The sequence below is a fragment of the Letharia columbiana genome (assembly GCF_014066305.1).
Source record: "Letharia columbiana isolate WasteWater2 chromosome Unknown Sc0000104_s0, whole genome shotgun sequence".
Taxonomy (NCBI): domain Eukaryota; kingdom Fungi; phylum Ascomycota; class Lecanoromycetes; order Lecanorales; family Parmeliaceae; genus Letharia; species Letharia columbiana.
This window is the reverse complement of record NW_023501146.1, coordinates 21,505-32,388: the sequence shown is the minus strand read 5'-3', so window position 1 is coordinate 32,388 and position 10,884 is coordinate 21,505. Positions and strand designations below refer to the sequence as shown.

At 50.0% G+C, this 10,884-nt stretch overlaps 6 protein-coding genes and 1 non-coding gene across 7 annotated transcripts; 6 read left to right on the top strand and 1 right to left on the bottom strand.

Annotated features, from left to right (window-relative positions):
• Positions 1 to 99: 99 nt before the first annotated feature.
• HO173_012892 (uncharacterized protein) lies at positions 100 to 600 on the top strand (the record flags this gene model as incomplete). The annotated part of the gene is made up of 3 exons (XM_037314722.1): positions 100 to 193; positions 241 to 294; positions 347 to 600. 3 exons carry the CDS (start codon positions 100 to 102, stop codon positions 598 to 600), a joined length of 402 nt encoding a protein of 133 aa, XP_037158400.1.
• Positions 601 to 706: 106 nt separating this feature from the next.
• HO173_012891 (uncharacterized protein) lies at positions 707 to 1,861 on the top strand (the record flags this gene model as incomplete). Its single annotated transcript, XM_037314721.1, has 5 exons — positions 707 to 746; positions 802 to 868; positions 919 to 971; positions 1,027 to 1,076; positions 1,223 to 1,861. The coding sequence occupies 5 exons, from the start codon at positions 707 to 709 to the stop codon at positions 1,859 to 1,861; spliced, it is 849 nt and encodes a 282-aa protein (XP_037158399.1).
• A 652-nt stretch (positions 1,862 to 2,513) lies between these two features.
• Positions 2,514 to 3,314, top strand: HO173_012890 (uncharacterized protein; the record flags this gene model as incomplete). Its single annotated transcript, XM_037314720.1, has 4 exons — positions 2,514 to 2,562; positions 2,620 to 2,681; positions 2,741 to 3,037; positions 3,114 to 3,314. The coding sequence occupies 4 exons, from the start codon at positions 2,514 to 2,516 to the stop codon at positions 3,312 to 3,314; spliced, it is 609 nt and encodes a 202-aa protein (XP_037158398.1).
• A 162-nt stretch (positions 3,315 to 3,476) lies between these two features.
• HO173_012889 (uncharacterized protein) lies at positions 3,477 to 3,749 on the top strand (the record flags this gene model as incomplete). The annotated part of the gene is made up of 1 exon (XM_037314719.1): positions 3,477 to 3,749. One exon carries the CDS (start codon positions 3,477 to 3,479, stop codon positions 3,747 to 3,749), a length of 273 nt encoding a protein of 90 aa, XP_037158397.1.
• A 170-nt stretch (positions 3,750 to 3,919) lies between these two features.
• Positions 3,920 to 3,998, top strand: HO173_012888. Its single transcript has one exon. It is a non-coding gene; the product is annotated as a tRNA-Leu (tRNA).
• Positions 3,999 to 4,207: 209 nt separating this feature from the next.
• HO173_012887 (uncharacterized protein) lies at positions 4,208 to 5,149 on the bottom strand (the record flags this gene model as incomplete). Its single annotated transcript, XM_037314718.1, has 1 exon — positions 4,208 to 5,149. The coding sequence occupies one exon, from the start codon at positions 5,147 to 5,149 to the stop codon at positions 4,208 to 4,210; it is 942 nt and encodes a 313-aa protein (XP_037158396.1).
• Positions 5,150 to 5,426: 277 nt separating this feature from the next.
• HO173_012886 (uncharacterized protein) lies at positions 5,427 to 9,734 on the top strand (the record flags this gene model as incomplete). The annotated part of the gene is made up of 4 exons (XM_037314717.1): positions 5,427 to 6,203; positions 6,359 to 6,860; positions 7,018 to 7,445; positions 7,497 to 9,734. 4 exons carry the CDS (start codon positions 5,427 to 5,429, stop codon positions 9,732 to 9,734), a joined length of 3,945 nt encoding a protein of 1,314 aa, XP_037158395.1.
• Between the last annotated feature and the right edge of the window lie 1,150 nt (positions 9,735 to 10,884).

Below are 10,884 nucleotides of genomic sequence, written 5' to 3'. Positions count from 1 at the left end.
TACTCCAGGAGAGACTCAGGGGTTGCGAGACTTTGTAGAGACCTCACTCTTAATAAGAATCCCCATTCACGAATAGTCCAGAGCTGGCACTGTTGAGACATGGGCGAAAACAATGTTAGTATTAGCACTCCACAGTGGATGTCAATTACCGGCCAGCCGCTTGACCTGGGGCTCCACAACTCTGGGATTGAAGGTACGAAGCTGCAAATGCCTTTATGAGCCTGTCTGACCCAGGGGCAGGGCAATGCGTCTCCATCGCCTCATATGAGAAGCTCAATCAGCTCGGTGAAGGCAGTAAGAAAGGCAGACCGTGTATCATTTCCACCGCATGACTGACCAGATCTAGCTTACGGTGTCGTCTACCGGGCTCAAGACCGTCAGACTTCTCGAGTCGTCGCCCTGAAACAAGTACGAATATCAGCAGAAGAGCGGCAGAATAGCGTCCCAATCACTACGTTACGCGAGATCTCGATTCTACGGTCTCTGAAGCACAATAATATCATTGATGTGATCGATGTGGCAGTCGGGGCGCATGCAATGGATGAGGTCTACATGGTTATGGAGTATGCTGAGCAGGTTGGTAATCCGATGCCGAGATGAAAACCCGAGGCATTCCAAGAGCATTGGCGCACCTAGCTGGCTTATTTTCCCTCGTCTGGAAAGACGGAGGAATCGCCGGTTTCTAAGAGGCTAGGACCTTGCAAACATGCTTGATGAGCTAAACGTCAAGTTCACTATGAGTCAAGGTATGTTATATGGAGTAGACTATTGGTTGGTTTCTGCGCTGATGAGTCCCTGTAGTCAAATGCCTCTTCCGACAAGTTCTCGAAGGTATCGACTACCTGCATAGGAACGACATCATTCACCGGTATACTTTGAGAATGCGGATCTAGAGCTTTGTCTTCTAACTTTGTACAGGGATGTGAAAATGCAGAATATCCTGTTAACAGCGAAAGGTGTCCTCAAGCTTGGTACGTCAGGGAATCAAGTCAACGATCTGGAAACCTACTGACTGTCAACACGAAGCTGACTTCGGCATGGCTCGTGCATATTCCACGCGACCTCTGACACCCGGAGTGAGTCATCCTTTCCGAGCCATGCCTTTGTGATTGCTACTGCATTGGGAGTTGCGAGACGTGTCGCAGGAGTTAAAGATTCACGAGACCTGCTTTCTGACTCAAATCTGATTTCACAAGAGACAGTCTGACTCGAAATCATATAGGTAGTCACTATTTGGTACCGGTCGCCGGAGCTCTTGCTTGGCACAAAATACTACAGTCCATCCATCGACCTATGGTCTGCTGGGCTTGTGCTTGCGGAATTGCTTCAAAGCGCTCCATGCCTTACTGGAGAGACGCCTATAGAGCAACTATCCTTGATCATCAAACTCCTTGGCTCACCCACCCAAGATGACCTAGCAGCACTGTCAGCTATGGGATGTCCTGAGCTCATCCGTTGGCGCAGAGAAGGACTGGCGTCTGGCCGAGCCGACAACATGGATCGGAGATTCCTGGCAAACACCTCGCCTGAGACTATTAACTTCTTGAGAGGTCTGCTCAAATGGGACCCCAATGCTCGATGGACAGCTGGGGAGGCCTTGGGAACTGGCAAAAGCCGACTCTCTGCAACGGCAGAGAAGTGGTGGAAAGAGAGCCCACGCGCTATCGACAAGGATTTACTCCCTACATTCCCCGAAGTACGCAACGTGGAGAAAATCCAGACTACGACGAACCGTGGTAGAGCGGAGGTGGAGATTGCTGGGCGGGTGGGGAATAATAATCCAGGGAGAGGGGATTATATTTTTGACTTTAGCGAAGACAGCGATTTGCGGAGGCCTGCAAAGAGGCCTCGGGCACGATGATGCCAGGTGACTTGAATCCTGCTCATCACCGCTCTGCATCTCGTGACAGAGCACCAATTGCTTTCGTAGATAAGCATATCCCTCTTTTCCATGAATTGGATACCTGACGCGTAGTCTATCCAATCCTTATCACGCAGGAAATTCCCCCTGGTGGCAGCTCTGACGAAGCGAACCCAATCAGCCCCCTAGAGTACTAAGGCCGAGGCGGTGTCACCTGTCACTGGGGGCGATCTTATGCATTAGTATGCACAATGGAAAGTGAATCAGCGCAATCCTGTTCCCGCCAATCACAATTCTGCATCAAGCCACAAATCAGATATTCTGACTGCCTGATAATGAATTTTCCGATGACCATTTGCGCATTGGCCGCCGGCGGTGACTGACTACTCGAATTTGGTCGATCATTGGTCTTGGCTGGCGGCACAAGCTCCGCGTATTATCACACCTGCCCCCCAACTGTCATCCTTCAACCTCTACATCCCACTCTGTGGGACTTTGCTGAGGGATACGAAGGGGGAGGATTTTAAGGCATCCAACTCTTACATTGCCATAAATCAATCTCACGAACAATCACTCGAGGATATCTACTCGGCTCTGTAGTCTAGGGGCGGCGTTTGTGCTTTGGTGTAATAATCTCGATACCTCAAGCAACATGACGAGACGCCTGGTCTATGGTGGTGCCTTAATAGCTTTTTTAGCTGGTAAGTGTCTATCATGCCATCATGTAAGGCGAGACCCACTCACTGAACCCTTAACAGCCTCCGCCTTAACCTTGGCCAGCATAATAATACCAAGATGGATAAGCTGGGATAGCGAAACCGTACGCCTCCTCCACTTTCCCACCTCTCAAAGGCCTCCCACTGACATCTTTCATCTTAGCCCAGCGGCGCAAAGATTCACTACACCTACGGTCTCCACCGCCGCTGTTCCTCTCTCACCAACGCCTGCGAATACTTCCCTCACGAAGAAGACTGCCATGGCGACCGTTACTTCTGTTCCATGTGGCGCTCTGTCGGATTTCTCACATCATTTACAGTCGTCCTAGAGGGTATGACGCTCATTACGTATATCGTCATTCTGGTCGGAGGCAAGCAAAAAAGGGAATCGGGGTGGAAGATATTGGCTGGACTGCATCTGCTCTGCGGGGCTGTGGAATGTGCTGGGATGGCGATCGTAGTGAGCTTCTCTGTCAAGACTTGAAGCTAGGGGATCTAAAGCGATATGGAACGGATCCGCTAATACAGGGTGACAGGCATACCTCTACGAGAACGATGACCGCTTTTTCCCTGGGTGGAAACTCGACATATCATGGATCTTCTTAACCATCAGCTGGAGCGTCATGATGCTCCTAGGAGCCGGAATAACTGGAACTGCATTGTTGCTACCATCAGAAGAAGGCTACGAGCTGATACCTGGTGAGGATTGGCGCCGAGTTGGGGACCAGGATGACTGAAATAGCTTCACACAAGATGAGATTCATGGTAGGACGAGGAGAGGGTGGACACGCGTGCTTGATGACTGAGTGATAGAGGGATGAGAGGTGCGACATTTGTCACTTTCGTGATATTCTAGCTACTTAGCGGGTCAGCTTTCAGCATTTACAAGCTACGGCTTAATGAGTTTGGGTGGCATTTGGAGCTCAAAGCTTGGGGCTCACGTCTCCCACTGCTTACTCGCTACAGGCGAGCTGCCAGAAAGGGCGGTAATCTTAGGCGTTATCCTGTCTACCAGTGTACACAGTCATGGGTATAGAGCCGAAGAATTTGGGGAGCCACTGGCTTTACCAGTTCCAGCAGAGCTTTTTGTCGACACAAATGTCTCTTATGCTTATGTTGTCAACCCTCAACAAACTTTGTACCACTACAATTACCACCCTTTCATGTCATAGACACAATAGAGGCAACTGGTCCTCGGAGCAGGCTTGTAGACTTCCGAAGCAGAGAGCTGCCAAGTAGACAATGCAATCATGCTGTTCGACACGTCTGAGTAAATCATCTCTAAATAGAATTAAATAACGACATATAATTGCATAGGAGAATTCATGTTCGGAGCTAGCGAGTTTGGCCGAGTGGTTTAAGGCGGTAGATTTAAGCTCTACTATCGAAAGATGCGTGAGTTCGAACGTCAGTAGTGAACAGAAGGGAGCGTGAATAGTACGTCGGCTTATTTTCAATAGCTCACAGCTCGCATACAATATATTCCTTTTTTTGCATTTAGCATCCCTGAAGTAAGGGTCAGTAGTAGCAGCAAGTGTTGACACTATGATTCTTGACTTGTGAGACCATAGGGGGTTTTGATATAATATGTATGGGTATCTAATACTAGGGACATCGTTAATTCCTCTCATCATGACGATTCATATAACCTCGTAAACCCCTTCTCAGGAGGCTTCAACCAATTCCTACCATCATAATCGTTCTCGCCTTCAATGACATGAAATGTATAAATGAACCTACTCTTCCCACTCAAATTCCTTTCGCTCTTGTGCAGCAGGTTCCCATGTATAAGTACCAGCGTCCCTGCCTTAACCTCGCCCAGCTCATATTCTTCCTCCTCGTCCTTCTCCAGCTCTTGGGTTTCCAAATTCTCCGGGAACTTCGCCCCTGCCACATCATCAAACCCCGTCCCTCCCCCCTCTTTCCTCACAAATCTGCTTGTCACAGGCGCCCTTCTGTGCGAGCCTTTGGCAAAGCTTAGACACCCATTGTCTATCGTGGCATCCTCAAGTGCAATCCAGAATCCCACCGCACTTGGCGGATCCGTGTATAAAAATGTGCTATCCTGATGCGGTGGCACCCGTCCTCCAATCTCGGGTTGTTTGCAAATGATCATGCTCTGAAGTACCCTTGGATCTTTGAACCCCATCGCTTTGGCTATCTCCCTGTGCAACGGTGTGAATGTGGCCTTGCGAAATTGCGGAGACAGTTCGTGTAGGTAATGTCCTATCTTGTTTATGGCCCGGTGCTTTGCCTTCGTCAATTCCCCAGTGGTGGAGAATGCGTCTTCTTCAAAGAAAAAGCGTACTTTGTCACCGCTAGTGAGGAAGTAGTCGTCGCCAACGTGTGAGTCTTTTTCGCCGGTGGAAAACTTGGTCATGGGATGGTCGGTAAGGGAGAAAGAGGAGAGCATGTGGTTTGTTTCGGAAAGAAGAGCGGAGACAGTGGTGGGAGAAAGGGCGTTGGGGATGAGGAGATAACCATTATTCTTGTAAGAAGCGAGCTGCTCGGCGGTGAGCTTTTTTGGTATAGTCGGGCTCTCAACTGGAGGAGACACGCGTGATCGTGCCATCCGGAACTACTGGTCTCTATTGTCGATGCAGTTGGAGCGTCGAAGCCTATGTTGCTTGCGAGCTTGCCCCTCCGCCTGCCAGCGGGAAGGCCCCGCTCCGCCTCAACCTCGGCTCCGAAGCGAGCGTTTCAAGACTTGGGTTTCTTCCCGTCGGTCTCTACCCTCTCTCAACCGTCATTCTCTGCGCTCTTTTCAGTATGAGAATTGCACAGGAGGTCCACAACCTAAGTGAGGTGCCCCTTAATTACAAGATGTTCCGATAAAGGACTTTCGGAGCATGACCGAGGACCTTGAGAGCGGCGGTGACGCTGCTGTTAGCAGTCACCGGACGGCCAGCCAAGATGTCGAAGAAACCATGAATGAGTTGTCATTCCGGGCTGTTGACCCTGTGAATGTACACGTCAAGGATCTCAATGTCGACGTTGATGTATCTCCGGGTGGGCTTTCTGCCTTCACTGCTTCACTCGGTCGAAAGAACAGCACCCGAGAACCAGAGGTCAAAGCGATCCTCAGAGGTGTCAATGCTTACATGCCAAGTGGTAGTCTGACAGCCATTATAGGCTCTTCTGGCAGCGGTAAGACTTCAGTGTTGAACACCTTGTCAAAACGAATCGCAATAGGAAGACTTAGGACTTCCGGAGATATCACTTACAATGGCAGCTCTCAGCTTTGGAGTGTTCGCAGCGCCTATGTCATGCAACAGGATGTGCTACTTGCAACCCTGACTGTGAGAGAGACGCTACGCTATGCTGCCGAGTTGCGGCTCCCGCCCCCTACGACCACAGAAGAACGAGAAAAAGTTGTGGAGAATGTGATCTTGGAGCTCGGTTTGAAGGATTGTGCGGATACAAGGATCGGAAACAACGTCCATAAAGGGTGCTCAGGAGGCGAAAAGAGGAGGACTTCACTTGCTGTTCAAATGCTGTCGAATCCCTCCGTATTGTTCTGTGACGAAGTCACAACAGGTCTAGATGCTGCAACAGCATTCCAACTCGTGGCCACTCTAAAGGCTCTGGCGGTCAAAGGACGGACGATCATATGCTCGATTCACCAGGTACGTACATTTCCGAGCACGATCCTTCCCATTTGGTATTGAAATCGAGTCGCAAGACATGTTCCAAGAGCAAGCGGACCTTTTTGCTCCGAGACTTGTCTCGCAACTCCATTACCTACCTCGTACAAGCAATGCTGACTCCGAAATCTGCGCAGCCTAGATCCGAAATCTGGAAGCTCTTTGACCATGTTCTGTTGCTAGCGAAGGGTTCACCCCTTTACAGTGGACAATCATCAAGGTGCCTAGCCTATTTTGAAAGCCATGGTCATGTTCTGCCACCTTTTGTCAACCCCGCGGAATTCTTGATCGATTTGGCTGCAATTGACACACGTTCTCCCGAGGCCGAGGAGTCATCTGCCACACGCGTTCAGGGCCTAATACAGGCTTTTGAGACATCACCGGAGAATACCGGGCTTCAAATCGTGCAAAAGGAAACGTCGATTGGTCCAGTTGGGTCGATCGAGGGAAGATCCAGGCAACACCATGCTACACTACGCCATCAGATCAGAGTGTTAACCGGACGCACATTGAAAACAACCTACCGCGACCCACTGGGTATCGCCGGAAGCATGCTAGAAGCTACTAGTATGGCTGTAATCACTGGCTGGATATTCTTGCAATTGGATGGTAGCCTGTCAGGTATTCGCAGCCGAGAAGGTTCGTACATTCTGGAGTAATTCCTTCCCTTTTCATGCCGAATCCTGAAAATGCAAGACATGTTTCCGGAACAGAAGGCTCTTTATACTCCCGAGACTTGTCTTGCGAGTCTGGTTTTCGCCTTTGAAACCCAACGCTGACTCCGGGATGTGCGCAGGTGCTTTGTACACAGCCGCTTCTCTTCAGGGCTATCTCATTCTCTTGTTCGAGTGTTACCGCCTGACCGTTGACATTCAGCTTTTCGATCGTGAGTATGGAGAGGGTGTGGTTAGTGTGCCATCATTTCTGATCAGTCGGCGTCTGGCTCGCGTTTTCGTGGAAGACGTGCCTGTTCCCCTGATCTTCTCCGTCATATTCTACTTCATGACTGGCTTCCGGCCACTTGCAAGTCAGTTCTTTGTCTTCTTCGGTGTGACGCTGCTCAGTCAATATATCGCTGTCAATTATGCCACTCTATGCGTCGCTGTCTCAAGAAATTTTGCTGGTGCTACTCTCATTGCCAACATGGGCTTCACGCTACAGTCGCTGGGCTGCGGTTATTTTGTACAGGCGAACCAGATTCCAATCTGGGTCAGATGGCTCAAAGTAAGGCACGAGACTCCTAACGTGGTTCTGCTTTGCTGACCACGCTCACAGTGGGCCGCATACGTCTTTTACTCCAACGGTGCTTTGGCAGCCAATGAGTTCGTGGGTCATACCTCAGACCCTTTAGGTCAGCTCTATGACTGTCCGTTCGCTGGCGGCACCGCAAATCCTGCTTGCAAAGAGTACACTGGACTGTACATCATGCAGTCTCTAGGGTTTCCCCCCAAGTGGATCGTGAGGCCCATCGTCGTTCTTCTTGCCTTCGCAATTGCCTTTTACCTCGGAGCCGGTCTGATCTTGCGGTACTGGAAAGTTGGGATTGGCATCTCGAGAGCTCAAAAGAACGACACCGACTACTCTTCTGGCAAGGAGAAGATGACATCTCGTTCGCTGGATGATGTCAGAACCATCATCATCACGTTGGATAAATACACTCTGAACATCCGAAAGCGTAACACGCGGTTGAGAAAGGTTCCCACGCTTTCAATTCTTAAGCCTCTAACTGTCACTTTTGAGCCTGGCGTGCTCAATGTAATTATGGGACCTTCAGGGTCTGGCAAGACTTCTTTGCTCAATCTCATGGCTCGACGCCTGCACAGTTCGATGGTGACAAGATATGAGACCCGTGGTGAGATGTTTTTCAATGGCGCAATCCCGTCCGAAAAGGTCATTCGTTCAATTTGCTCGTACGTCTGTCAAGATGACGACGCGCTTCTCCCCTACCTGACGGTGCGAGAGAATCTGCACTTTGCCGCGGGCCTGCGTCTGCCAGCCCATCTCTCGAAGGACGAGAAGCAGCAACGAGCACAATCTGTTCTTCTAAAGATGGGTCTACGCGACTGCGCAGACAATCTGGTTGGCAGTGATGTGGTTAAAGGCATCAGTGGAGGGGAGAAACGCCGAGTCACTATTGCCATTCAAATCCTGACAGATCCTCGCATCCTGTTCTTGGATGAACCAACGAGCGGGCTGGATGCCTTCACTGCATCTTCCATCATCGAGGTCCTGCGAGGCCTGGCCGAGGAAGGAAGGACCCTTGTTCTCACCGTTCACCAATCTCGAAGTGATTTGTTCCAGTACTTCCGTAACGTCCTCCTCCTAGCCCGTGGAGGGCATTCCGTGTACGCCGGCAAGGGATCGTCGATGCTCTCACACTTCGCCTCTCTGGGCTTCAACTGTCCCACAACCACCAATCCAGCTGATTTTGCCCTGGATCTGATAACGGTCAATTTGCAAAGCGCAACAAAAGAAGCTACGAGTCGGGAGAAGGTCAAGTCACTAATCCTCGAATGGGATAACTCGAAAGAACCTCTGAATCAAACAGTCTCGCACATCGCAACACCCGCCGAACTCGGATCTCTAGCCCGCAGCATGACACCGTTCCGTATCGCCTTCCCTATCCTTCTTCACCGCAGCTTTATAAACTTCCGCCGCAATCCACCTTCGATCGTTGCCCGAACTACGCAAGTGTTAGGCTACGCAATCTGCCTGACCCTTTTCTTCGCCCCACTACAAAGCGACTACTACAGCGTCCAGTCCCGCCTCGGCTTCATCCAAGAATTCGCACCTCTCTATTTCGTTGGCATGCTTCAAAATGTGGCCGTCTACCCAGATGAAAAGGCAGTCTTCTACCGCGAACACGATGATAACGCTTACTCGGTCGAAGCTTTTTTCCTGCAATACACATTAGCTGAAGTTCCTTTCGAGATCTTCACATCTCTCCTATTTGCCATTCTCACAGTACTTGCCGCAGGCCTCCATCGTACCGTTTCCCTCTTCTTCATCGTCGCCTTCAATGCCTTTGCAATCGTCAACTGCGGAGAGAGTGTTGGCATTATCTTCAACACCCTCTTTAACCATACCGGCTTTGCGGTAAATGTCACATCAGTTGTTCTCTCCATCGCGCAGATAATGGGGGGAGTAATGAGTTTACACGTACCTTCCTTCCTTCAAGCCTTCAACCATCTCAGTCCTATAAAATGGGCAATAGGGAATCTGGCGCCTTACACACTTGCCGGTGTACAATTCTCGTGCACGGAAGATCAGCGCTTGCCCAATGGCCAGTGTCCGATAACAGATGGGGAGGACGTGCTGAATCTGTATAATCTGAACGGCAACGCGGGGCTGAATCTTTTGGCGGTTGGGATTTGCGTGGTCGTGTACCGAATATTGGCTTTTCTGATCTTGAAAGCAAAGAGGACAAGGTGGGCTTGGCGGGAGAGGCTAGGGAGAGGACGGCGCCATAGTGAGAAGGAAGATGTTGGAAGGGTGGTGGAGACCGCGGCATAAGGGTCGTCTGATAGGCATAGCGACGGCGTCTTGATATAGACAGCCATGAGATAGAGGAAACAAATAAGCTGTAAGATCTGATTGAGATGTGTATAAAACATATGCAGTTCATCATACGTACCTACATACGTCTATATTTTTGGTTTTTTTGGGTTTTTTTCTTTTCTCTACGTGCATAAAGTCTATCCAGAGTGGTGTCTTACCCTGTTTGGCTTGTTTTTCGTAAGCGCGATTTTTATGTAAGATAGAATAGGTAGGCGTATATGACCAACTTCGTTCCTTAAAACGAGGTTCTACTTAGCATTGCATCGCATCAATAGCGGTAGACTACATTTGGTAAGATAGACGGAGCTAATGCGGCTCAGCGGTCATCATAAGATTGAGGCTATGCCTCAGCCTCCTTCTGTCTTCCTTTCTTCTCACCTTAAGAACAGACTTGCATCACCTTCATAGCATCGCCCGTCTACACACTTGTTTCATGTCGCATCCTCCCGTGAGGCACAAGTACCACTATTTCCACCACATCTTGGAACCCCGGAACCACATAGATGATAGTGGGGGCCAATGAAAGGTACAGATGCCTATCATGTTGGTTGAACAGCGTACTCGATACCGTTCCCTATTCAGCACCAGATCTTTCCCTACACTCCAGGCAGACTTTACAACCGATGTGAGAGGGATATGTACGCCTGCACTCAAGGAAAGACTCCCACCAGCGCTTTGCCAGCATCCAGTATGCCGATGTGAAAAGCAAAGAGGTAGGCTCGAGTTGGCTTCTGTTATACCAACAGACTGCAATGCATTTGTCATCCGTGTTTCGCGCGAAGGATCTGCCCAGACGAATGGAACAGATTCAGGCCACTCTACTCTCGCTTGTACTCCTTTGGACTGCTAGGCGCAGCGACCCAGATGCAACTGGTCTCACAATATCTATGCTTCTGCAAACATCTTTACGCCACACGATCGCATACGGGTGCAACGAAAGAAGCTGTTGCCTCTGGCTCCTAGCCAGCAAAGACTTTCCCGGGCCTTCGGCAGGCTTTGGAGACCTTGATCTCTTGAAACATGATGTGGGCCGTCTTTGCTCCTTGCTCTAGACTGCGACTTCTGCTAGCCTGTTCATTGTCTAGAAGAATGTTATCGATCTAAA